At 43.4% G+C, this 26,190-nt stretch overlaps 1 protein-coding gene across 9 annotated transcripts in view; it reads right to left on the bottom strand.

The window, feature by feature from the left end:
• LOC129827990 (LIM and calponin homology domains-containing protein 1-like) overlaps window positions 1-26,190 on the bottom strand; it is a 164,612-nt gene that overhangs the window by 18,239 nt on the left and 120,183 nt on the right. For 7 of the 9 annotated variants that reach the window (XM_055889368.1, XM_055889369.1, XM_055889364.1 and 4 more), the window contains 5 exons: window positions 16,227-16,521; window positions 7,743-8,174; window positions 6,307-6,345; window positions 1,200-1,326; window positions 936-1,096 (listed from right to left, as the gene is read on the bottom strand). In XM_055889368.1, coding sequence (XP_055745343.1) covers window positions 936-1,096; window positions 1,200-1,326; window positions 6,307-6,345; window positions 7,743-8,174; window positions 16,227-16,521 — 1,054 coding nt within the window. The remainder of the gene's footprint in view (window positions 1-935; window positions 1,097-1,199; window positions 1,327-6,306; window positions 6,346-7,742; window positions 8,175-16,226; window positions 16,522-26,190) is intronic. The other 2 variants (XM_055889370.1, XM_055889371.1) reach the window with 2 other exon arrangements.

Consider the following 26,190-nt stretch of genomic DNA (forward strand, 5'->3'; position numbering starts at 1 on the left):
GGATATAAGAAACAACAGGCTAGGATATAAGAAACAACAGGCTAGGATATAAGAAACAACAGGCTAGGATATAAGAAACAACAGGCTAGGATATAAGAAACAACAGGCTAGGATATAAGAAACAACAGGCTAGGATACAATAAACAACAGGCTAGGATATAAGAAACAACAGGCTAGGATAAGAAACAACAGGCCAGGATATAAGAAACAACAGGCTAGGATATAAGAAACAACAGGCTAGGATATAAGAAACAACAGGCTAGGATATAAGAAACAACAGACTAGGATATAAGAAACAACAGGCTAGGATATAAGAAACAACAGGCTAGGATATAAGAAACAACAGGCCAGGATATAAGAAACAACAGGCTAGGATATAAGAAACAACAGGCCAGGATATAAGAAACAACAGGCTAGGATATAAGAAACAACAGGCTAGGATATAAGAAACAACAGGCTAGGATATAAGAAACAACAGGCTAGGATATAAGAAACAACAGGCTAGGATATAAGAAACAACAGGCTAGGATATAAGAAACAACAGGCTAGGATATAAGAAACAACAGGCTAGGATATAAGAAACAACAGGCTAGGATATAAGAAACAACAGGCTAGGATATAAGAAACAACAGGCCAGGATATAAGAAACAACAGGCTAGGATATAAGAAACAACAGGCTAGGATACAATAAACAACAGGTTAGGATATAAGAAACAACAGGCTAGGATATAAGAAACAACAGGCTAGGATATAAGAAACAACAGGCTAGGATATAAGAAACAACAGGCTAGGATATAAGAAACAACAGACTAGGATATAAGAAACAACAGGCTAGGATATAAGAAACATGAGAGTAGGTATAGGGCAATACTGTACATTGAGGCAACCAACAATATGGAAACCAGGGTTTGACCTAAAATGGCCTTGTGACCTACTTCTCCTCCACGATCTCCCGGTAGGTCTTGATACTCTTCCTCCTCTGAGAAATGGCCCCTCCCTCGCCCGTCATCAGCTTCTCCATCATCTTCCTCTCCTCCTCCTTCTTGATCAGGTCCTGGGAGACGCTTCTCCTGCGACTCTTCCACCGGGCTAGGTCCTAACACACAGACACATCAATGTATGAGTGCATAAATGTGTGAGTGAGTGTGTGAAAGTGTATTATTATGTGTGTGTGTGTGTGTTTGTGTGTGAGTGCTTACGTCCTGCCAGTGGTCCTCTTCCTCCTTCATCATGTTGTACTGGTTGTGCATGAGCTCGTGGCGCACCTGGCTGTGTTGCGGCAAGCCGGCGTCCTCCTCACAGCGCATGTCAATCATACTCACACTCCTGAGAAAAAGAAAGGAGAGGAAAGAGACACGAGAGGGGGAGGAGTTATAAAGAGATTTACTGGGAGAAAAGTCATGCGTACGGTATGGACATATATTTATTTTTATTTCCAGGCACATAAGATGTTTTCTGGAGCTCTGGAGTTGTCGTAGTTCAGCCAGGAAAGGTCGAGGTCAAACAGGTTGGATGGTCAAACGCTTTACGGATACAACTTCTATAGGTACTGAAGTGGTCCGCTCAAATGTAAACAAACAAAACCCAAAAGGAACTCATTATTACTCTGACAATACATCTCATTGCACTGCCCCAAATATTATATTATATGATATTATTGTTCTGTATACATTCTTTTGTATTATACTGTGAACCACGCAAAACAGAAGGCACCAGAGATAATGTTAATAAAGGGAGATTACAACCACAAGTAAGCTACATGCTATCAAAAGGTCAAACAGTGAGTTCCAAAAGTATTGGGACACATTTTTTGTTGTTTTGGCTCTGTACTCCAGCACTTTGGATTTGAAATGATACAATGTCTACGAGGTTAAAGTGCAGACTCTCAGCTTTAAAGCTGCAATATGCAACTTTTTGGGGCTACCCGACCAAATTCACATAGAAATGTGTTTTATAGACATGTCATTCTCATTGAAAGCAAGTCTAAGAAGCTGTAGATCTGTTCTATGTGCACTATGCAGAACTAGCTCTGGCATTTTTCCTGGTTGCTAAAATTCTAATGGTTCGCCTAATTTCATTTTTTTTATGTGACAAAACAAGCAAGTATAGTGTAGAGACTCATTGTACCATCTAAACCACTGTGAAATATATTTTCCATAACCAAAAATATTGTATTTTGAGCTGTTTGAAGCTGGTGTGCAAAACTGAATGTTAAAAATGCAAAAATGAAACATAAGAACGGGAAGCATAGAAATAGCCCACATAGAACTGATCTACCACTTCTTAGACTTGCTATCAATGAGAATGACAGATCTATAAGTCATATTTCTATGTGAATTTGGCCCAAAAAGTTTCAAATTGCAGCTTAAATTATATATTTTTTTGGTCTTTTACTTTTGTTTTTGTACACCAGCATCAAACAGCTGAAAATATATATCCCCCTTCAAGCCGATACCTTCGATGGCCCTCAAAGAACTACACTGGACTTTATGCAAACTGGAAACCACATATCCTGAGGCGGCATTTATTGTAGCTGGGGATTTTAGCATTGCAAATCTGAGGAAAACACTACCGAAGTGCTACCAACACATTGGCTGTAGTACTCGCTCTGGGAAAACATTGGACCACCGCTACTCAACTTTTCGAAATTCTTACAAGGCCCTCCCCCGCCCTCCCTTAGGCAAATCTGATAACGACTCCATTTTGCTTCACCCTTCCTATAGGCAGAAACTCAAACAGGAAGTACCCGTGCTAAGGTCTATTCAACGCTGGTCTGACCAATCGGAATCCATGCTTCAATGATTGTTTTGATCACGCGGATTGGGATATGTTCCGGGTAGCCTCTGAGAATATCATTGATGAATACACAGATACGGTGACTGAGTTCATCAGGAAGTGTTTAAAAAAGGAGATTTAAAAAAAAGTGCGAACCACTGCATTTAACCATGGCAAGGTGACTGGGAATATGGACGAATACAAACAGTGTAGTTATTCCCTCCGTAAGGCAATCAAACAGGCAAAACGTCAGTACAGAGACAAAGTGGAGTTGCCAAGGACTGTAGGCTCTCCTTCTCCGTGGCTGACGTGAGTAAGGCTGCAGACGGCATCCCTAGCCGCGTCCTCAGAGCATGCGCAGACCAGCTGGCTGGAGTGTTTACGGACATATTCGATATCTCCCTATCCCAGTCTGCTGTCCCCACTTGCTTCAAGATGTCCACCATTGTTCCTGCTGCAAGAAAGCAAAGGTAACTGAACTAAATGACTCACTCACTTTTGTCACCATGAAGTGCTTTGAGAGGCTAGTTAAGGATCATATCACCTGTACCTTACCTGACACCCTAGACTCACTTCAATTTGCTTATCGCCCCAATAGATCCACAGACTATGCAATCGTCATCGCACTGCACACCGCCCTATCCTATCTGGACAAAAGGAATACATATGTAAGAATGCTGTTCGTTGACTATAGCTCAGCAATCAACGCTATAGTACCCTCCAAGTTCATCATTAAGCTCGAGGCCCTGGGTCTGAACTCCGTCCTGTGCAACAGGGTCCTGGACTTCCTGACGGGCCACCCACAGGTGGTGAAGGTAGAAAACAACACCTCCACTTCGCTGATCCTCAACACAGGGACCCCACAAAGGTGCATGCTCAGCCCCCTCCTGTACTCCCTGTTCACCCATGACTGCGTGGCCACTCATCAAGTTTGCAGACAACACAAAAGTAGTAGGCTTGATTAGCAACAATGACGAGACAGCCAACAGCGAGGAGATGAGGGCCCTGGGAGTGTGGTGCCAGGAAAACAACTTCTCCCTCAACGTCAACAAAACAAAGGAGCTGATCGCGGGATTCAGGAAACATCAGAGAGAGCACACCCCTATCCACATCGACAGGACTGCAGTGGAGAAGGTGGAAAGCCTCAAGTTCCTCTGCGTACACATCACTGACGATCTGAAATGGTCCACCCACACAGACAGTGTAGGGAAGAAGACGCAACAGCGCCTCTTCAACCTCAGGAGGCCGAAGAAATTTGGCTTGGCCCCTAAAACCCACAAACTTTTACAGATGCACAATTGAGAGCATCCTGTCAGGCTGTATCACTGCCTGGAACGGCAACTGCACCGCCTGCAACCACAGGGCTCTCCAGAGGGTGGTGCGGTCTGCTCAACTCAACACCGGGGGAAAACTACCTGCCCTCCAGGACACCTACAGCACCCGATGTCACAGGAAGGCCAAAAAGATCATCAAGGACATCATCTACCCTAGTCATGGCCTGTTCACCCCGCTATCATCCAGAAGGCGAGGTCAGTACAGGTGCATCAAAGCTGGGACAGAGAGACTGAAAAACAGCTTTTATCTCAAGGCCATCAGACTGTTAAATAGCCATCACTAGCCGGCTCCCACCCGTTTACTTAACCCTGCACCTTAGAGGCTGCTGCCCTATATGCATAGACTTGGAATCACTGGCCACTTAAATAATGGAACACTTGTCACTTTAATAATGTTTAAATAATGTTTACATACTGCTTTACTCATCTCATATGTATATACTGTATTCTATTGTAATGTATTTTAGTCAAAGCCACTCCGACATTGCTCGAGCTAATATTTATATTTTTCTTCATTCCATTATTTTACTTTTAGATTAGTGTGTATTGTTGTGAACTGTTAGATACTACTGCACTGTTGGAGCATCTGCTAAATATGTGTATGTGACCAATACAATTTGATTTGAATACAATATTTTTGGTTATGGAAAATAAACTATTGCCCAGCGGTTTAGATGTTACAATGATTATCTACACTATACTTGCTTGTTCTCTCACATAAACTAAAATCAGGCAAACTATTAGAATTTTAGCAACCAGGAAATGGCGGAGCGATTCCTGCATAGTGAATCTTTATTTTGAGGGTATTTTTTAAAATCCATATCGGTTGAACCATATAGAAATTACAGCACTTTTTCTACAAAGTATTGGGATAAATTCCCTTTGTTTTGGTTGAAACACAACCAAAACAAACAGCAAATGCATCTAACACATTTGTAGAGTCACAAGCTACATATATAGTCATTGCAAATATGGGACCAAATACCTAACTTTTTTTAATGCACATAAGTGAATTTGTCCCAATACTTTTGGTCCCCTAAAATGGGGGAGCTATGTACAAAAAGTGCTGCGATTTCATTGTATCATTTCAAATCCAAAGTGCTGGGTACAGAGACAAGACAACTACACAAATGTTCACTTCCCCAATACTTTTGGAGCTCCCTGTATATATAGAAGCCTATCTATACAACAGAACAGCACAGAGCATCAAAGTCATACTCTGCAAGTATTTGACCCAGATCTTATTTCGAGAACCACAGTGAGATCCTCATACAGTGGCGTTACAGTGATGATCCGTGTCCTTATGTCTGAGTGTATGCGACATGCATCATATGGTGACCTCTCTAGTCTCTCTAGACATCCATGTTGCCTGCCACCATTTCCTAATGTTCCCCGCTTCACACGTCTGTACGTAACAGAACGTCAGTTTGGTGTAGAGGAACTACGCCCTCTGCCTATGTCACTACCTTACCCACTTAAATAAAATACAAAATAGTAACTAGCAAGATGGAGATCAAGGAGGTTGTTTTTAATGAGTGCATTTCACAAGTGACTAGTTTGCATCAACTACCTTAACTAAATCCACTGCAAAGGTTTTGCCTGCAAACTTTAGTTTCAAATCGCAATGTTCTGGCATGTGTGCTTTGTGATTTTTTGGGGGAGAGTTGTCTGCCTGAAGTTGTCTGTCTTTTTTTTTAACCCTTAGCGAAGTTGCCAAAAGAGTCCGTCACTGAAACCAGACCCTTGTCACTGCTGTTGCCTAGGGTCGGGTTTACGAGACTATGAGCGCTCCACAAGACACAGGGGAGCGATATAGGTACATCCCATTCCACATTAGACCCTTGAAGGATAGAAGAGACAAAGTGACTCGGTGAGGCACGTCTTGAGTTCCAACGTTTGCTTTTGTGTGTGTGTGCGAGTGTGAGACATGCAGATAACAGAAGCTGGTTAGAAACACATTTGAAAGTCAACCGCTAGTCCCTCTCCACTTCTCGTATATCTGAACGGATAGGATGGGTGTAATATGGTTACAAGTCCAGTAAGGCCAGAGTTTCCACCATATTGCTTAAACCTATCAGCTCCTTACAGATCTACTAGAAATGTCTAGAGGTTGGGCTTTAGGGATCTGTGCATACTAAGCAGGTGTGGTTTAGCAGGGCAGGGATGTGCGTCCGATGGGTAACAAAGAACCACTTACTCTGGGTCATCTGATATACTAGCAGCTCTGTGACTGAATCTACGAAAGCAGAGACATGGAGAAAGAGCACAAACACTAATGAACAAACACACAATTACAACACAATGCAATATATACAGATATGAGCCCACAACTACACAATGCAATATATACAGACATGAGAATAGTAAAAAAGTGTGATGGAATATAGGGGGCGTGTTGAAAACACCTTTAGGCTTAATGTACTGTATGGGTTACCGTTGACAACAGTAGGAGTTCTTAGTAAACAAGCATGCATGCTTAATGAGATACTGTAGGTTTAATATTATTTAAAAGTCAGTCATTTCTGTCTTAAATGGCAAAACATTTAAGACAACAGGATCTGCAGAGCCAAGTTTATAAAAAGTGTCCATTTGAACACAAGGTGGCGCTCTAGACAAAAATACAGCCAGCTGAGTACTTGGGAGAAAAGCCACTGAATTCACTGCACTAATATAGGCCTCTACAGCATATTGTGTGGCGCAGATGGAAATGATCTCATGGCGCAGTCTAAAACAAAACTATCAATAAAAGCATGCATCTTTTATTAGCTTGCTCATAACCCATCTTCAAAGCTGGGGTTTGTAAACTTTTGCGACCACGATACCCAAAATAGGCGGTTTGGGCTAACCGGGTTTGGGATTAAGTTCTATGGTCACAGAGAGCTTTTAAAGCTGGATTTCTGATGTTGGGAAGGGTGTGAGTGAAAATGTGGCTTGTGGTCCTATTAAGACTGGCCACAAGAAAGCAGGAGACCCAGTGAAGAGAGGTCTTATGAAATGGAAAGCAAATATATTGTTTAATGGGCTGTATGTATTTGTCATATATTTGTCATGTCTGCCATACAGAGAGCGGGAAAAAGAGACATATTTTCTACTACTACCAGTGTCATTTTTGAGGGAGTTGCTTCAAACAGTATGTATTGGAAAAGGTCAATGTCAAAGGTCATCATGCAAGGTTATTAAAAGGTCACATCTATGACAGGTCACCGTCATATCTTGGTCACATGCTCAAAAATATAAAAACCCGAATGAACAAATCAAATACTAAAAATAAATTATTAGCGTCCATGCATCCAAAAGCAACACACTTCATTCAGACTTTAAACTCTTTCCTTTGCCTGCTCGGGTCAAAGCAACTGAAATGATCTTATTCTGCCACTTGCGAAAGGTCATGCAATCTTCACATATGCCATCCAGAGGTGTGCATCACTGCTCGGGGTCACGGCCGCATGCGTATGAAGCAGGATTTCTAAATGTCTTCTGAAAGATCATGGGTAATGTAGTTCCCAGTATCTGATCCGTGTAGGCCGGGAGAAACCCAATAAGTTATGGCCATTAAGGTGTGATGCTCCTCTCTTAGACGACAGAGAATTTCGTATCGGTCACTCAATCCTAGTCGTTGGACGACAGGCTCACATTAGCTGGAGGTCATCGTCAAGCCAAGATGGACGTCTCGCCACCGCCGGTTTGTCGCCCTCGCGACCTTCAACCTCCGACTTGCCCATGCGACCCTGGCAGGCGACCGTCAGCGTGGTGGTTGCCCTGGCTGCAGGAACGGGCAGGAACTGGCTTGGACTGGTAGTGCTGCTGTGTTTCGGCGAGGTAAGGGTGTGGCGAGCCCACATGTCGTTGTACCTCCCTGTGTCTGTCGCCAGGGATATGGCCAACCCCATCTTCTTTGGACCTGCCTCCTCCCTGTCCATCATGGGAGGGGGAGGGAACTTCCTGGTTGTTTCCGGGCTGGCCCCGGCGCTGGAGGGGCTCGTCACGACGATGGAGGTCGTCATGGGGCTGGTTGTCAGGGACGACAGGCGGTATAGTTCCTCGGAGCATGAGCGGGCGGGGCTACTGCTGAGAGAGTGCTTTGGTTAGCATTGACCAAGGTTGTAACTAAGGAAGGCCATTTGACAGTATTTCACTATTCAAATAATATCATTACATTTCTGGGGATATCTGGATATTCAAAATCATATTAAAACAGCAGAATGTTGCTTTTCTCCTTAGTTTTTGGCTAAAAAGAACAGTGAAAGAGATGTCGGATTTTCGCCATGATAGAACTGATTCTGTTACAAAAAGGTTTTCTGGTGAGTGTTTTGCATTGATCTGTGTCAGGTTTTGTGGAAACTCTGTTTGGTGTGTGTCTGTATATCTGATATATCTGAAGTGGGGAAAATAGCATACCGACGTCAGGGCAGACCAGAGCTCTAAATGCGCAGCAGTAGCTCAACACAGTACTACATTCAAAAGTTTGTTTAATCAAATGACGTATTGCAAATGTCATTGTATATCCTTGTAGGTAACAATGTCACAAGGATAATGTAATTTCATTTATAACAAGGCATTGTCAAAACAGGCCTACCATTTATTTCTCTCCGCAAATGAACACTCGCTCAAGTAATCAAAGATATTGTTTAGATATCCGGATATTCGATTAACCGTGCCCATCCCTGGTCATAATATAAAGACCTTGGCATTGTCTCGGAACTCACCCCACTGGGCACAGACGCCACTTCAACATCTAGTTTGGATTTACTTTTGGTTGAGTTGTCCACTAACGTGAATTCAATGTCAAATCAACCAACAATGGCACCATGTCATTGGATTTAGGTTAAGAGTAGGGTGAAAATGACGTGGAAACAATGTTGAGCAGTTTTCGACCCAGTGAGACATTAGATGTGGAACATAGGTTTGTGAACGAAAGCAGAAAAAAACAGTAGTGACTCACAAAGGAAGTATTGGGAGAAAACCCACAACAGCTATATCTAAGCTGCTCTGGTACCCCCCCCCCCCCCCCCCCCCCCCCAAAAAAAAAACATTATTCTTTGTTTGACGCACACACACAGTTAACTTAAATAGAACTTGAATACATGGTTCAAGCAACTAAACATGACTTTTCTCTTTTCTTCTTTTATATTAAGACTTGCATACTAAGAGTCATTTTCAGTATGCACGCCACTGCCATTGAGAAAGTGGACATGTCCCCTGTCATTGAATAGATTCTGCCTGGCAGTGAGAAAGACACATCATGTCCCAGCCCTGGTCGGGAGTCACGGTCGTCACTAGCTTCTACACGCACAAAGTCAGAATCCGCACCCACAAAGCCAGATTCAACAGTCACAAAAAACGTACTTTTTGGTCTTAATATTCATATTGTGGTTACGGTTAAAGTTAAGGTTAGGGTTAGGTTTAAAATCGAATTCTAAGACGAGAAATTGTAGGAATGAGCGGGGTTTATGACTTTGTGGGTATAGAAGCTATTGACGACCGGGGGTCAGGCGGCGGAAGGACCCCTCATTTCCTAATTTCTGAGGGTGGGTTCACATGTTCCCTGTGTGTTGAATTACAGTACAATTCTCTGGGTGTGTAAAATACTGTAATACAGTATGGGTAGGGTAGCTAGACTATGGCAAGTATTTGGTGTGTTGTGTGTGTGTGCGCGCGCGCGTGTGCGTGTGTGCAAGGGTGTGTCTACATCCAACGTGTATGTGCGTGCATGAACAACCAAGGTGTGTTTGCCATACACAAGGGCAGCACGGTAACTTGTTGATTATCTCCAACCAGTGCCATAGAACTATGTTGCCTAGGTGATGAATGAATAGCTAACACATCTGATTATACTCCAACACTCAATCAGCAAAATACACTCTTCGCAGGTCAAAAGGTCAATCTCTGTCAAAGGGAGATATCTAACAACCATCTATACAGAAAAAAAGGGCACAAAGGAATGCCACTTGAGTTTGTGCATCTCAAATACCCTCTCGTAATACACATTTGCGGCTGTTTAACCGGCTACCTACTTTAGTTGAAAGCACCAACTGTGAGACGCTCTGGATAAGAGAACAACAGTAGCCAAAGATACATTCTAAGGACCACATGAGTGATTGCTCACGAAACCTAGGCCAAAAACACAATGATTTGGGGGATTTTCACAAAATGTAATTCATAGAAGTCCTTAAAAAAATAAACATGTTTTCAAGTAGATTGTGGCTTCTATTCATGTAAATGTCTGCATAATTTCCAATCCACCATATATATATATATATATTACAAATATATATACTACTTGAAATATATATATATACAGTGGGGAGAAGAAGTATTTGATACACTGCCGATTTTGCAGGTTTTCCTACTTTACAAAGCATGTAGAGGTCTGTAATTTTTATCATAGGTACACTTCAACTGTGAGAGACGGAATCTAAAACAAAAATCCAGAAAATCAAATTGTATGATTTTTAAGTAATTAACTGACCTAAAGACAGGGACTTTTTACTAGGATTAAATGTCGTTAAAAAACAAATGTATTTGAATGTATTTGGCTAAGGTATTTGAATGTATTTGGCTAAAGTAAACTTCCCACTTCAACTGTATATATATATATTATATATATATATATATATATATATTCCTTTATTATTTTACCTAACCCTACCACCCCTCCCCTAATTGTAGTAAACTTGTAGTAAACTTGTTGTAGTAAACTAAATGGACACCCTTAGGCTTCTACTTCCAGCTTATACATACTATATACATTTTACGGACACAGCATACTTTACATTAGTCATCTTTTGTTTGTTTTTAGTCCCATCCTTCAGCTATCTTCAACCAGACTCTTATATCTCTATACACCATCCAGTTTTGAGTTCTATTTGCCATATACAGTGGCAAGAAAAAGCATGTGAACCCTTTGGAATTATCTGGATTTCTGCATAAATTGGTCATAAAATTAGATCCGATCTTCATCTAAGTCACAACAATAGACAAACAATAGTATTCCCCCCTTCCTTGTCACAACACATCTGATTGGCTCAAACCCATTAAGAAGGAAATAAATTCCACAAATGAACTTTTAACAAGGCACACTTGTTAATTGAAATGCATTCCAGATGACTACATCATGAATCTGGTTGAGAGAATGCCAAGAGTGTGCAAAGCTGTCACCAAGGCAAAGGGTGGCTATTTGAAGAATCTGAAATATAAAATATATTTTGATTTGTTGAACACTTTTTTGGTTACTACATGATTCCATATGCGTTATTTCATAGTTTTGATGTCTTCACTATTATTCTACAATGTAGAAAATAGAAAAAAAAGAAAAACCCTTGAACGAGTAGGTGTTCTAAAACCTTTGACCGGTAGTGTATGTCAATACATCTGCCAGAAACACATAGGGAGACTCGTCCAAAATAAAGAAGACCACAAACATCGCAAGCAGCAGACTCCTGGCAAACACCGAAACCCCAAACGTCTGGGCTCGGTTTCATATGGAACGAGAGGGCAGATGTGTGTCCAACACCAACAAAAGCAATGCACCACAGCAAAGCTTATGTTTGGAAAGCTTCTCGGACATCCCCAGAATAACTATTTTTGTGTGTTCTAAATGGCACCATATCCCCTATATAGTGCACTACTTTTGACCAGAGCCTTGTACTGCACTATATCAGAAATAGGATGCCATTTAAGACACAGACTTGGAACATGCCCTATACACAAGTCATATTTCCACTTTAGAGTGTCGTTAATCAGCCAAAATAGTGACAAGCCAGGTTTTCAGATATCATTGAGGCCAGAGAAAGCAGACATATCCATTGGGTGGATCCAAATTCAACTCATAAATGGGCCCAAATGAGCATCAGTCATGTCTGTGTGAAAAAATAACAGGCAAAGTTAAACTCTTACGAAACGGTTTACTGAATCCCTCGGAGTTTGTGTAAATAGTTGTCTGCAAAAGACTTTTCAGTGTCTGCATGGGCATGTTTAAAGGTGTCATCACCAAAACAGTGTAAGCTTTAAAAATGGGCACCTTGGTTCAACACACCTTACAGGAAAAACATTCTAAGATTGGGGCAAAGGTTTAATTAAGTTGGGGTCATTGGAACCGTGGCTTGATGAGCCAATAGCGACTTTACGGGAAAGTCTCTTGTCTGGGGATTTTTGGAGTGAGGGGTTATTAAATGGAAACACTTTTGCCTGGGGGTTGTTGGGTTGGGACAAGGGGTAGGGTTTAGGCTTCAGGGGTTAGGGCATACTGTGATTGGCACCTTTGCTCAGCAGTCCCAGTCAGGTGTATAGCCGTCTCCCCGTGGGTGAGTGTGGGGGTCTGTGAGCGTTGAGGGGAGTTGTAGGGGTGACCTTCATATTCCTCCTCCCTCTCCTTCCACTCCTTCCACTCCTGCCTCCATGTGCATGCAGGAGTCAGCTTCCCTTCCTCCTCTTTCCTCCCCTCCATTTGTTCCTCCTTCTCTTCTTCCTTGTTCCTGTGTTCTTCTTCTGACTGATTCTGTGGTTTGGGAAGGGGTTGGGCTTGGGGCTCGGGGGATGGCGGCTCTATAGCGGCTATAACTGGGGGTACTTCTAGGGTGGGGAGTTCAGTCGGACTGTTATACACACACACACACACGCGCACGCACATGCACACAGGGGGCAATCCCAACAACACCAACATGCAACCACGACACAGGTGGTACGACACAACACAGCACAAACCAAAGCCACAACACATATGTTAAACACACAACCGTTACCACAAAACCCAGTCACAGAGGGGTCATATGGACAATGACGATGGGAGTAGTAAATAGAAACCACAATACACCAATGGAAACATGCACGGCGGAAGGGTGAAGAAGAGGAGGAGCAAAGAAAGAAAAAAACCCATCACACATGATAATGACACAATCTCAAATCGTTTGAACAGTCACTGAAAAGCAGAACAAGCTGAACGAAGGATAATGTACTGGTCAGTATTGGTCAGTCAGGGACCCGATGACCTCAGAAAGAAGCTCAGGCCAATCTCATGATGTCATGCAAGCACAAATACATACTCGCAGAAAAATACACTGACAAATGCACACATGCAGTACTCATGGACTTACTCAGATAGGTATGGTATGACCTTAGGACCTGCCCTTGCACACCCACATGCAGGTTTAAACTTATGTGCATCCACACACACACACGTGTCTTATTCACTTCCACTGACAGGTTTAACTCTTTACAATTACAGCCTTGCACAGAAAGACACACAAACACATGTAGAGCAAAGCTGATTTCTGCTGAATGATTCCGGGGCTCGAAGCCAGTCATCCCTCCTCCTCATTGAGAATCCTGTATCATCGGTGTGAGAGTGGTGTGTAGGTGTTATGGCAAAAGTCAGGTTTAAACTAATGCGATTAATATCAAACCAAGCCATGTCAACAAGGTCAGATACAGGAGCAAAAGGCCCAATTTAGTAGGTGATGTCTATTTATTTACGCTAGACACACACATGCACATGCACACACATACACACACTCGTACGTACAATACCAGTCAAAAGTTTGGACACACCTACTCAATCAAGGGTTTTTATTTATTTTTTACTATTTTCTACATTGTAGAATAATAGTGACGACATCAAAAATATGAAATAACACATATGGAATAATGGAGTAACCAAAGAAGTGGTAAACAAATCAAAATATATTTTATATTTCAGATTCTTCGAAGCAGCCACCCTTTGCCTTGATGACAGCTTTGTACACTCTTGGCATTCTCTCAACCAGCTTCATCTGCAATGCTTTTCCAACAGTGCTGAAGGAGCTGAGCACTTGGCGCTGAGCACTTGTTGGCTGCTTTTCCTTCACTCTGCGGTCCAACTCATCCCAAACAATCTCAATTGGGTTGAGGTCAGATGATTGTGGAGGCCAGGTCATCTGATGCAGCACTCCATAAATCTACTTCTTGGTCAAGTAGCCCTTACACAGCCTCGAGGTGTGTGTTGGGTCATTGTCCTTTTAAAAAACATATGATAGTCCCACTAAGCCCAAACCAGATGGGATAGCGTATCGCTGCAGAATGCTGTGGTAGCCATGCTGGTTAAGTGTGCCTTGAATTCTAAATAAATCACTAACAGTGTCACCAGCAAAGCACCCCCACGCAATCACACCTCCTCCATGTTTCACGGTGGGAACCACACATGCAGAGATCATCCGTTCACCTACTCTGCGTCTCAAAGTCAAGGCGGTTGGAACCCAAAATCTCAAATTTGGACTCATCAGTTCAAAGGACAGATATCCACCGGAATAATGTCCATTGCTCGTGTTTTTTGGCCCATGCAATTATCTTCTTATTATTGCTGTCCTTTAGTGGTGGATCTTTGCAGTAATTCGACCATGAAGGCCTGATTCCCGCAGTATCCTCTGAACAGTTAATGTTGAGATGTGTCTTACTTGAACTCTGTGAAGCATTTATTTTGGCTGCAATTTCTGAGGCTGTTAACTCTAATGAATTTATCCTCTGCAGCAGAGGTAACTCAGGGTCTTCCTTTCCTGTGAGGGTCCTCATGCGAGCCAGTTTCATCATAGCCCTTGATGGTTTTTGCGACTGCACTTGAAGAAACGTACAAAATTCTTGAAATGTTTCGGATTGATTGACCTTCATGTCTTAAAGTAATTAGGGACTGTCGTTTCTCTTTGCTTATTTGTTCTGTTCTTGCCATAATATGGACTTGGTCTTTTACCAAACAGGGTTCTTCTGTATACTAACCGTACCTTGTCACAACACAACTGATTGGCTCAAACACATTAAGAAGGAAATAAATTCCACAAATTAACTTTTAATAAGGCACACCTGTTAATTGAAATGCATTCCAGGTGACTTGACTACCTCATCAAGCTGATTGAGAGAATGCCAAGAGTGTGCAAAGCTGTCATCAAGGCAAAGGGTGGCTACTTTGAAGAATCTAAAATATAAAATATATTTAGATTTGTTTAGCACTTTTTTGGTTACTACATAATTCCATATGTGTTATTTCATAGTTGATGTCTTCACTATTATCCTACAATGTAGAAAATAGTCAAAATAAGAAAAATCCTTTGAAAGAGTAGGTGTGTCCAAATGTTTGACTGTACATGTGTGTGTGCACAATGCAAGCTTATGCACATAAGTGCACACACACACAAAAACGTGTGCATACACACACACACATAATTTTTGCCATCTACTGAAATATTACAAGATGAGTGGAACAAGACATATTTTTGTTTCATGAAAACCTCAATACTCTGTTTTGACATCAGTTTCCACCAACACTCAACCGAGTCATATAGCAGCAAAAATCGGTCACGCATTTTAGTAGTCACCTATTTGTGTCTGGATAGCAAATGGCTCGCCAGTTGCTGGCTTCTCTCTCAGTGCTTCAGTCTCGGCCAATCAAAACACACATCTGGTCTCCATCAGCCCATCCCTTCATTCTACCACTGTACATTTTCTATTATATTTTTCCTCCTCTTAAACATGCGTGTTCCACATCAGAGAGGACATTCCCAGTCTCCCTTGTGCAATGGGGGAATTACAATATGAAGGAAAATTGGCCGGAGGTAGCTGTTTTTAAAGTGCTGTGTCAGGGCTGGTGGAAGAAACAACATATCGGTTGTACGTATAGAAGCTAGACACGTCTAGAAAATAAAGAATAAGCGAGTTTGCTTTGTCTCGACGGTACCAAAGAAAGTGCTGTTAGCGTGAACCTTTTGGGCTGACGTTTGGATTGATTGAAAACATTTATCACTTTAGTGAACAATACTTTCTCAATATAATGTATGACATATTTATAACCAGCATATACAGCGATGACATTCTACTGCTATTGAAATAACCCCTCACACTATCTATTGGCTTGGGTTTGTCTATATTGTCCTGTCAAAGTGTAGCAGGTGATACAGGTCAGTAAAAGTTTCCATAGAGGAAAGAATGCCAACAACACATTTAACAAATTACACCATGGCTATGATCCAATATCCATACTAGCATTCCACTTAGAATCCAATACATTGCTTGTGGATATTGGGACAGAGCCTACTACCACCACAACATTCAATCAATCACTTCTACCACTACTACAACTGCATCACTAATGCTCACCTGAAGGGTCTATTGCTTCCTATGGGCGAGGTGGCAGTACTCCAGCTCTTGCGGCCGCCCCCGCCCCCTCTGCCACCGTCCTCCTCCCGACCCTCACGGTCGCCCCTCTTCCGGCGCAGCGGTGTGGGCACGTAGCCACTGGCATTGCTCTTGTTGGGCAGGTACTGGTTGAAGGGCACCATCACTCTGGGCTCGCTCACCGAGGTCCGCCGTGCCAGCATGTCGTCCTTGCGCACGTCCGGCAGCTTCCTGCCCCCGTGGGGTCCGACGTCGGACTCTGAGTCGCTGCCGCGGCCTGGTGGGTGCAAGAGAGGGAGAGACTTTGACTTTTGATCCGTCTTTATTGAGACCTTCTCATTTGCTTAAAACCACCATGAAACCTTGGCCCACCCCCTGTGAGAGCGTGTGAGAGAGAGAGAGAAAGAAAGAGAAAGAATTAGAAAAAAAGAGAAATGAGAGAGAAAGAGGGGGGAGAGAGAGACCAAACAGAAAACAAAAAGAGAAATAACTGTTTAGGATTTTAAAATTGTACATCAGTAACCATTTTTCCATAAACAGTTTTTATGCGGATAAAGTCATACTGTCAACAACAACAAAAAACACAACAGCTATGATGGAAACAGGAAGTGTCTCTACAATTTCAGAAATGTTGATAGGCAATTTGTCCGTTTGACACCGTGTCGGTAAAATGAATTATGCGACAAATTGCGGTGGAAGCAATTTCACGTGCATTTGTTGATGAATTAACCATGTCGAGGTAAATTTGCAGTCACGTTGTGTCGTCGTCCGACTATGACTTGAAAAAGCATGCACCGTTTATTAGGCTACAGATTAAATAAATGATGAACATCACAGGGTGGTGAAAGTACATTCCAATAAATATTGAGGGCCTTGATTTGTATGCTAGTCACATGATGATCACGCTGCCAATTAACAAATAAGAATGATCTTGCTCTTATCCATCTCACCTAACCTGTCAACTTAATCAGCGAACTGTTGTTTAGAGAGCGCCATTTATCGCAACAGTTTGCGTGACAAAACCCTTGGTAGAATGGAAAATGCAATGGAAACACATTGCATTTATGTTTTTTATTCGGTACATGATACCTTTAGCGTAAAAGTGTTTTTTTATGTGCACTACGTCATCACGTAGTGAATTAAAAAACAATTATAATCTGTCTCAAATTGGATGGAAACCTAGCTAGTGTTTCACAATCGGGCCACTTTCATTGGTTTTCATTTCAATTAAGCTATCCAATCACTGACCTCTGAAATTGGATAGATGTTACTGAAAGTAGTGTACAGGTAAGCTAGAAACATCCTAAGGATTATATATCCTCAATAAAATGGACAATTGAACAGCAAGACATCTTCTCGATGGTCCCTTTAAGAGCTCTGAGTCTGAAATAGCCATCGACTGTATAAAAGGAAATAAACCACAAGAATCAGATTGAAAGAACATTCAGGAGTCCCTCAGGACATGGCCTAGATGATAATGGGACTTGCCTGTCTAGCAGTGAAGTAACTTTTTAACCACCTATGCACCTTACCGGGTTTTCTCAAACAAAATGTACAGTAAACTTTTTATGGGCTAAGGTAGATACTTAAGCATTGCTCTTGCAACCATAAATCAACCGAAAATTGTTGGAATACCAGTATTTGAAGGGCATTAGACAGCACATACAATATCAATCATCTTTAAGAGTTACTATTTCGCGAACTCAACGGCACTTGATTGCACCCCAAGGTTGAAAAGAATGCATTTGATGAAAATGTTTGCAACAATATCAGCTTGGTCACCTGGTCATGCTGAAGCACATCCCTCATGGTCTTCCCCCTGCTCCACCACGTAAATTCCTCCCCAAGATGTTCACCACATGTGTTCCTAGTATCCCCCCCTTCCCTAAAGAGCACAGTACCAGAGACACTCTGTCACATTCACTGTTGCTGAGACTGAATCTTCTAGAGTCAACCAGTTCACTTGGACCTTTTTGGTTCCAGGTGTTTTTGGAACTACTGAACATAACTCGCCAATGTATACTGAGATCTTTTTTATATAAATAGGAACTTTACCGAACAAAACATACATGTATTGTGTAACATGAAGTCCTATGAGTGTCATATGATGAAGATCATCAAAGGTTAGTGATTAATGTTATCTTTATTTCTGCTTTTTGTGACTCATGTCATTGGCTTGGAAAAATGGCTGTGTTTTTCTGTGACTTGGCGGTGACCTAACATAATCGTTTGTGGTGCTTTCGCTGTAAAGCCTTTTTGAAATCGGACACTGTGGTGGGATTAACAACAAGATTACCTTTAAAATGGTATTAGATACTTGTATGTTTGAGGAATTTTAATTATGAGATTTCTGTTGTTTGAATTTGGCGCCCTGCACTTTCACTGGCTGTTGTCATATCGATCCCGTTAACGGGATCTCAGCCATAAGAAGTTTAAGAACAAATTCTTATTTACAATGACGGCCTACCCCGGCCAAACCCGGACGACGCTGGGCCAATTGTGCGCTGCCCTATCGGACTCGGATGTGATACAGCCTGGTTTCAAACCAAGGGCTGTAGTGACGCCTCTTACACTCTTACACTAAGATACAGTGCCTTAGACCACTGTGTCCATGTGTGTGTGTTAAATTATTTAACTGTACTAGAATGCTTAAAAAGCTGCTAACAGTTTTAATATCGGTATCGTGTTTTTTTGGCAAGGAAAATATCGAATATCGGTATCGGCCAAAAAATGTCATATTGGTACATCACTACTGTAAAGACCTGTATGAGAAATCTTGGACCATGTGTCAATGCCATACCGAATCTCAATACTGTAGGTTCCTGTGTTTCTATATCTTTCTGTATGATACCATGGGATCACATATGTTAATACTAAAGCACGTGTTGGTGTGTCACGATCGTCTTTACGTGAATGAGTGGACCAAGGTGCAGAGTGAGAGAAATACATCTTCCTTTTATTAGACGAAGACGTAACACGAAACGAAACACTCTTACAAAACTAACAAAACAATAAACGACCGTGAAGCTATAAACGAAAGTGCACACACACACACGCGCGCACGCACGCACGCTACTGACGTTCAACATAGACAATTACCCACAACAGCTTAATGCCTATGGCTGCCTTAAATATGGCTCCCAATCAGAGACAATGAAAGACAGCTGTCTCTGATTGAGAATCACTCAGGCAACCACAGACATACCTAGACACCTACACTGAACACAACCCCATAAACTCTACCAAAACCCCCTAATACAATACAACCACCCAATACGAGACAAATACACACAAACATCCCCCATGTCACACCCTGACCTAACTAAAATAATACAGAAAACAAAGATAACTAAGGCCAGGGCGTGACATGGTGTGAGTGTGTGTGTTTAGGGGTATCATGGTCAATATGTGTGCTTTTTGGAAAAGCAAACTTTTAAGAAATTTACTTTAAAATATAATTTTTTCAATTGCATGGAGAATATGTCTAGCATACGGAAAAACTGTTTTCCCATCTCAGGCATTAAAATCCCTTGAACTTACACTACCTTTCAAAAGTTTGGAGTTACTTACAGATTTTCTTGTTTTTGAAAGAAAAGCAATTTTTTGGTCCATTAAAATAACATCAAATTGATCAGAAATACAGTGTAGACATTGTTAATGTTGTAAATGACTATTGTAGCTTGAAATGGCAGATTTTTTATGGAATATCTACATAGGCGTACAGAGGCCCATTATCAGCAACCATCACTCCTGTGTTCCAATGGCACGTTGTGTTAGCTAATCCAAAATGATCATTTTAAAAGGCTAATTGATCATTAGAAAACCATTGTGCAATTATGTTAGCACAGTTGAGAACTGTTGTCCTGATTAAAGAAGCAATACAACTGTCCTTCCTTAGACTAGTTGAGTATCTGGAGCATCAGCATTTGTGGGTTCGATTACAGACTCAAAATGTCCAGAAACAAATAACTTTCTTCTGAAACTTGTCAGTCTATTCTTGTTCTGAGAAATGAAGACTATTCCATGCGAGAAATTGCCAAGAAACGGAAGATCTCGTACAACACTGTGTACTACTCCCTTCACAGAACTGCGCAAACTGGCTCTAACCAGAATAGAAAGAGGAGTGGGAGGCCCCAGTGCACAACTAAGCAAGATGACAAGTACATTAGAGTGTCTAGTTTGAGAAACAGACGCCTCACAAGTCCTCAACTTGCAGCTTCATTAAATAGTACCCGCAAAACACCAGTCTCAACGTCAACAGTAAAGAGTCGACTTCGGGATGCTGGCCTTCTAGGCAGAGTTGCAAAGAAAAAAACATATCTCAGACTGGCCAATAAAAAGAAAAGATTAAGATGGGCAAAAAACACAGACACTGGACAGTGTAAGATTGATTTGATTTGATTGTAAAAAAGTGTTATGGACAGACACATCTAAGTTTGAGGAGACAGCTCCATAACACCATGGCTGTACTAAATTCTACAGGGACTTCAGGTTACGAAAAAAAGAAAGTGTGGGAACTGTAAAAATATCTGAAAACTATGAGGTGGATATGAACACACACATACTCAATTACATGCTCGCTTACACATACGGACTTATACACACAACACCTGATCTCGCTCTCTTCTCTCACTCTCTCTTTCTCTTCTCTTCCTCTCTTTCTATTGTCGAGAACTGTTTTATAATTTAATGTGTCTATTGTTTGTCTATCTTTTTTGATGTATTTGTCTACAAGTTTATATATGTTTACAACAAGCAAGGGGAAGATATAAGAATAGGGGCGTTGGGGAATAATAACATATTGTACGGAATACATTTGTACTGTAGAGAAGCCGTCTCCCGAGTAATGCAAGGTCTCTCATGATCATGTGAAACGTCAATTGCTATGGAAATGCTGGGATGTGTTTTTCAATGATGTTAAAGGTAATTATGGTGCAACTATGATGGTGATACGATTTGGATTACAATTATCATCATGAATATTAAGGCTATACACACTACATGTTACACACAGACACTCAACTATGCAAATTAGCAGAGATATTATTTACTTGGACAGCACACATTATAGTCCTACTCTTATACAGACATCGTACACACTCTCAGTAAATCACATCCAATAGCATACACATCAAAGTACTCAGATTTACTACACACATAATATCTTGTCTCAATTTTCTAACATCTGTCGCCTTTGCTCACAAGCAAACAGGCAAGGGAATAAAACAAATATTGCTAGAACCTATTTCTTGAATTCTAAATATCAGAAGCTCTAATTTTGACCGTCAAAATACCTCTGATGGCAGTAACTTTACAAGCACGAATTATGGTCAATTTAGCCTGAGAATAGTATCTAATTATGGTAAGGGGTGAAATAAGTATAGCTAGTTTAGGTTAGTTTAGCTAGGTTTATCAGATTATAAAAAAAGAAGATCAGTCTTTACATAGCTAAAAGAAAAGGAATATAACATATACTGTTTACAGGAAACTGACTCTACATCCTTAGATGAAGTTGCATGGAAAAGGGAATGGGGTGGTGAAATAATTTTCTGTCATGGACAAATGAAGTCAAAAGGTGTGATGATATTAATTAACAAAAATGTTGATCTGAATGTGCAAATAATCAGGAATGATTCTCAAGGAAGGTGGATCCTTTTGAATATGAAAGTGGACGAAAAAGAGATCTGGCTCATTAATTTATATGGTCCAAATCAAGATGATCCACACTTCTTCGAAAACATTTATACCAATTTATTGAACTTACAGGCAACAAATGATCAAATCATTATGGTAGGTGACTATAACACAGTGTTCAGTACCTCAATGGACCGTAAAGGTAATTGTAAAGGTAGTCAATGTTGTTCTCCTCCTCAAACGAGGAGGAGCATGGATAGGACCAAGATGCGGATTGAGGGAAATAAGCCATCTTTTAATGAAAACAACAAAACAATACACTACAACACTACAAAACAACAAATAAGACTAACCTTCAACTGTCCTGTGAGACCACAGGAACAAACACCCACAAAACACCAGTGAAACCCTGGCTGCCTTTGTATGACTCTCAATTAGAGACAAACAATACACACCTGTCTCTAATTGAGAATCATACCAGGCCGAACACAAAACCCCACATAGAAATACAAACATAGACAAACCCACCCAACTCACGCCCTGACCAACTAAAATGAATACAAAACAAAGGAAAACAGGTCAGGAACGTGACAGAACCCCCCCCTTAAGGTGCGAACTCCGGGCGCACCAGCACAAAGTCTAGGGGAGGGTCTGGGTGGGCGTCTGTCCACGGTGGCGGCTCTGGCGGTGGACGAGGTCCCCACCCCACCATAATCAATCCCCGCTTCTTTATCCCCCTCCCAATGACCACCCTCCCACTAACCCCACCTAAATGAAGGGGCAGCACCGGGATAAGGGGCAGCACCGGGACAAGGGGCAGCACCGGGACAAGGGGCAGCACCGGGACAAGGGGCAGCACCGGGACAAGGGGCAGCACCGGGACAAGGGGCAACACCGGGACAAGGGGCAACACCGGGACAAGGAGCAGCACCGGGACAAGGGGCAGCACCGGGACAAGGGGCAGCACCGGGACAAGGGGCAGCACCGGGACAAGGGGCAGCACCGGGACAAGGGGCAGCACCGGGATAAGGGGCAGCACCGGGATAAGGACCAGCACCGGGATAAGGGGCGGCAGGTCCTGGCTGAGGGACTCCGGCAGGTCCTGGCTGAGGGACTCCGGCAGGTCCGGGCTGAGTGGCAGCTCCGGACTGTAGGGCAGCTCCGGACTGTAGGGCAGCTCCGGACTGTAGGGCAGCTCCGGACTGTAGGGCAGCTCCGGACTGTAGGGCAGCTCCGGACTGTAGGGCAGCTCCGGACTGGCGGGCGTCTCTGGCAGCTCCTGACTGGCGGGCGTCTCTGGCAGCTCCTGACTGGCGGGCGTCTCTGGCAGCTCCTGACTGGCGGGCGTCTCTGGCAGCTCCTGACTGGCGGGCGTCTCTGGCGGCTCCTGACTGGCGGGCGTCTCTGGCGGCTCCTGACTGGCGGGCGTCTCTGGCGGCTCCTGACTGACGGACGGCTCTAGCGGCTCCTGACTGACGGACGGCTCTACTGGCTCGGGACAGACGGGCGGCTCAGACGGCGCTGGGCAGACAGACGGCTCAGACGGCGCTGGGCAGACAGATGGCTCAGACGGCGCTGGGCAGACAGATGGCTCAGACGGCGCTGGGCAGACAGATGGCTCAGACGGCGCTGGGCAGACAGATGGCTCAGACGGCGCTGGGCAGACAGATGGCTCAGACGGCGCTGGGCAGACAGATGGCTCAGACGGCGCTGGGCAGACAGATGGCTCAGACGGCGCTGGGCAGACAGATGGCTCAGACGGCGCTGGGCAGACAGATGGCTCAGACGGCGCTGGGCAGACAGATGGCTCAGACGGCGCTGGGCAGACAGATGGCTCAGACGGCGCTGGGCAGACAGATGGCTCAGACGGCGCTGGGCAGACAGATGGCTCAGACGGCGCTGGGCAGACAGATGGCTCAGACGGCGCTGGGCAGACAGATGGCTCAGACGGCGCTGGGCAGACAGATGGCTCAGACGGAGCTGGGCAGACGGGCCGTTCAGGCACCGCTGGGCAGACGGCAGACTCTGGCCGGCTGAGACGCACTATAGGCCTGGTGCGTGGTACCGGAACTGGAGGTACCGGGCTGAGGGCACGCACCTCAGGGCGAGTGCGGGGAACAGGAACAGGGCACACTGGACTCTCGTGGCGCACTCTAGGCCTGGTGCGTGGTACCGGAACTGGAGGTACCGGGCTGAGGGCACGCACCTCAGGGCGAGTGCGGGGAGAAGGAACAGTGCGTCCAGGGCTCTGGAGACGCACAGGAGGCTTGGTGCGTGGTGCCGGAACTGGAGGCACTGGGCTGGAGACACGCACCATAGGGAGAGTACGTGGAGGAGGAACAGGGCTCTGGAGATGGACTGGAAGCCTGGTGCGTGGTGTAGGCACTGGTGGTACTGAGCTGGGGTGGGAAGGTGGCGCCGGATATACCGGACCGTGAAGGAGGACACGTGCTCTTGAGCACCGAGCCTCCCCAACCTTACCAGGTTGAATGGACCCCGTAGCCCTGCCAGTGCGGCGAGGTGGAATAGCCCGCACTGGCCTATGCAGGCGAACCGGGGACACCACCTGTAAGGCTGGTGCCATGTACGCCGGCCCGAGGAGACGTACTGGAGGCCAGATACGTTGGGCCGGCTTCATGGCATCCGGCTCGATGCCCAACCTAGCCCTCCCAGTGCGGCAAGGTGGAATAGCCCGCACTGGGCTAAGCACGCGTACTGGGGACACCGTGCGCTTCACCGCATAACACGGTGTCTGACCAGTACGACGCCCTCTTACTCCACGGCAAGCCCGGGGAGTTGGCTCAGGTATCCAACCCGGCTTCGCCACACTCCCCTTTAGCCCCCCCCAAGAAATTCTTGGGTGAGCCTCTCGGGCTTCCAGCCTCTCATACGTGCTGCCTCCTCAATCCACCGCTCCTGGGCTGTGGCTGCCTTCTTCACCTCCCGAGAGCGGCGATTCTCTCCAACCCTTCCCCAGGGTCCTTTTCCGTCCATGATCTCCCAAGACCATTCCTCCTGTGTCCAGTGCCTTAGTTCTTTCTCTCTCTCCTCAATCCGCTTGGTCCTGTTGTGGTGGGTGTTTCTGTAAAGGTAGTCAATGTTGTTCTCCTCCTCAAACGAGGAGGAGCATGGATAGGACCAAGATGCGGATTGAGGGAAATAAGCCATCTTTTAATGAAAACAACAAAACAATACACTACAACACTACAAAACAACAAATAAGACTAACCTTCAACTGTCCTGTGAGACCACAGGAACAAACACCCACAAAACACCAGTGAAACCCTGGCTGCCTTTGTATGACTCTCAATTAGAGACAAACAATACACACCTGTCTCTAATTGAGAATCATACCAGGCCGAACACAAAACCCCACATAGAAATACAAACATAGACAAACCCACCCAACTCACGCCCTGACCAACTAAAATGAATACAAAACAAAGGAAAACAGGTCAGGAACGTGACAGTAATCACTCTACAAACTATCGTCACCGTGCCCTTAAGGAAATCACAAATATTATGGACACATTAGAAATAGTGGATATTTGGAGACTAAAAAATCCCAACCTAGTGAGATATACATGGAAGAGACTTAATCAAGCTAGTCGTCTTGACTACTTTCTTGTCTCTTTCTCTCTTGAATCAAAGGTTAAAAAGTTTTAATAGGACACAGAATGCGATCGGATCATCATCTAATTGGCATCCACATAACTCTTTTAGATTTCCCACGTGGGCGGAGATATTGGATATTTAATCAAAGTTTACTGGAGGACAACTTATTTTTAACTAAGACAAAATAATTTGTCCAGTATAATATAGGTTCAGCAAAACCCCTTAATGTTTGGGATACCTTTAAAATGTACCTTCAGAGGTCATTCATTTCATCAATAATAAGAAAGCAGTTTCTGGCTAAAGAGACAAGACTAACAAGGGAAATCCATGAACTAATAGTACAGGTAGATAGCCATAAAAACGAAACTATAGAGATACAAAATATGTTAGAGGAAAAACAAAAAGAACTTGAGGAACTTATTCAAGAACGATCTAATGTAATCTATTACAAAAATAAAGCAAGCTGGATGGAATACGGAGAAAAATGCACAAAATTCATCCTGAATCTCCAATACAGGAACGCTAAGAAAGATTATTTGCAGAAACTCGTCACTGAAGACGAAGTCATCTATGATTCTCCGAATTATATTTTAAAAGACGAAGCTAAATATTTTAGGCAGATGTTCTCTTTTCTGTCTCATCCTCTCCCACTGAAGATTACAGTAAGCAATTCTTTCCAAATAATATAAAAAATGGA

Source organism: Salvelinus fontinalis, chromosome 29 (genome assembly GCF_029448725.1).
Source record: "Salvelinus fontinalis isolate EN_2023a chromosome 29, ASM2944872v1, whole genome shotgun sequence".
In the NCBI taxonomy this organism is placed as follows: Eukaryota; Metazoa; Chordata; class Actinopteri; order Salmoniformes; family Salmonidae; genus Salvelinus; species Salvelinus fontinalis.